The following is a 670-nucleotide window of genomic DNA, read 5'->3' on the forward strand; positions in this document are numbered from 1 at the left end:
CCAGAGCGGGCATGACGGTCTTGCGCAGCCCGAAAGAGGAAGAAGCCGGATACCTTAAAGTCAAGGTGGGTGCCGGCGCCCTCCACCCCGTCCAGCGCTGCGGTGCCGCTCCGCGGTGCCTCTGCCTCCAGCGGGGCCTCGCTGCCCTGCGGGCTGGGACAGGACAGCGTGGCCAGTGGGCATGGGGAGGGACGGCACCGTCCCGCTCCCACCGGCCCGGGGGGCAAAGCTGTACCCGGCACGGCCCCATTAGCCCGCAGATGCTGCTGGAAGCAGGGGAGCTCCAGCAAGACACCCCCAGGGCAGGCTGCCCCCATGCAATGCTCCTTCCCAGGTTGGTGCAGACGGGAAATTCGCCCTTTCCATAAAGCACAAAATTAGTCGGGAGATCACCGGCGTTCCCACGGGGACGGGCCACGGCGCTGCCGACCGTCACCCTCGCTCTCACCTGCACGAGGCGCTGTGATGGTGGCTGTCCCCCTGCTCCCGGCAGGGCGGCTGTGCCCCCGGCTCGGGGCTGGCCTGGCCTGACCCCGCTGCTCCGTCCGCCCCGTCGGCCAGAGGGTCCCTGCCGCCGCACAGCTCGGGGGAGATGGGCTCCGTGCTCTGCAGGGGGAGAGGCAGCGAGCACCCCCTGCACCCCAGGGGCACGAACCCCCTTCCCCCTTCC

General features: G+C 70.6%; 1 protein-coding gene across 1 annotated transcript in view; it reads right to left on the reverse strand.

Moving 5' to 3' along the window:
• The window catches only part of LOC103898808 (membrane-associated phosphatidylinositol transfer protein 1), a gene marked incomplete at its 5' end in the record, with an annotated part of 15419 nt that overhangs the window by 9026 nt on the left and 5723 nt on the right, over positions 1-670 (reverse strand). The window contains 2 exons of the mRNA XM_019472030.1: positions 30-153; positions 449-606. Of these exons, the coding sequence (XP_019327575.1) occupies positions 30-153; positions 449-606 (282 nt within the window). The remainder of the gene's footprint in view (positions 1-29; positions 154-448; positions 607-670) is intronic.

Source organism: Aptenodytes forsteri, unplaced genomic scaffold, assembly GCF_000699145.1.
Source record: "Aptenodytes forsteri isolate BGI_AS27 unplaced genomic scaffold, ASM69914v1 Scaffold643, whole genome shotgun sequence".
Lineage (NCBI taxonomy): Eukaryota > Metazoa > Chordata > Aves > Sphenisciformes > Spheniscidae > Aptenodytes > Aptenodytes forsteri.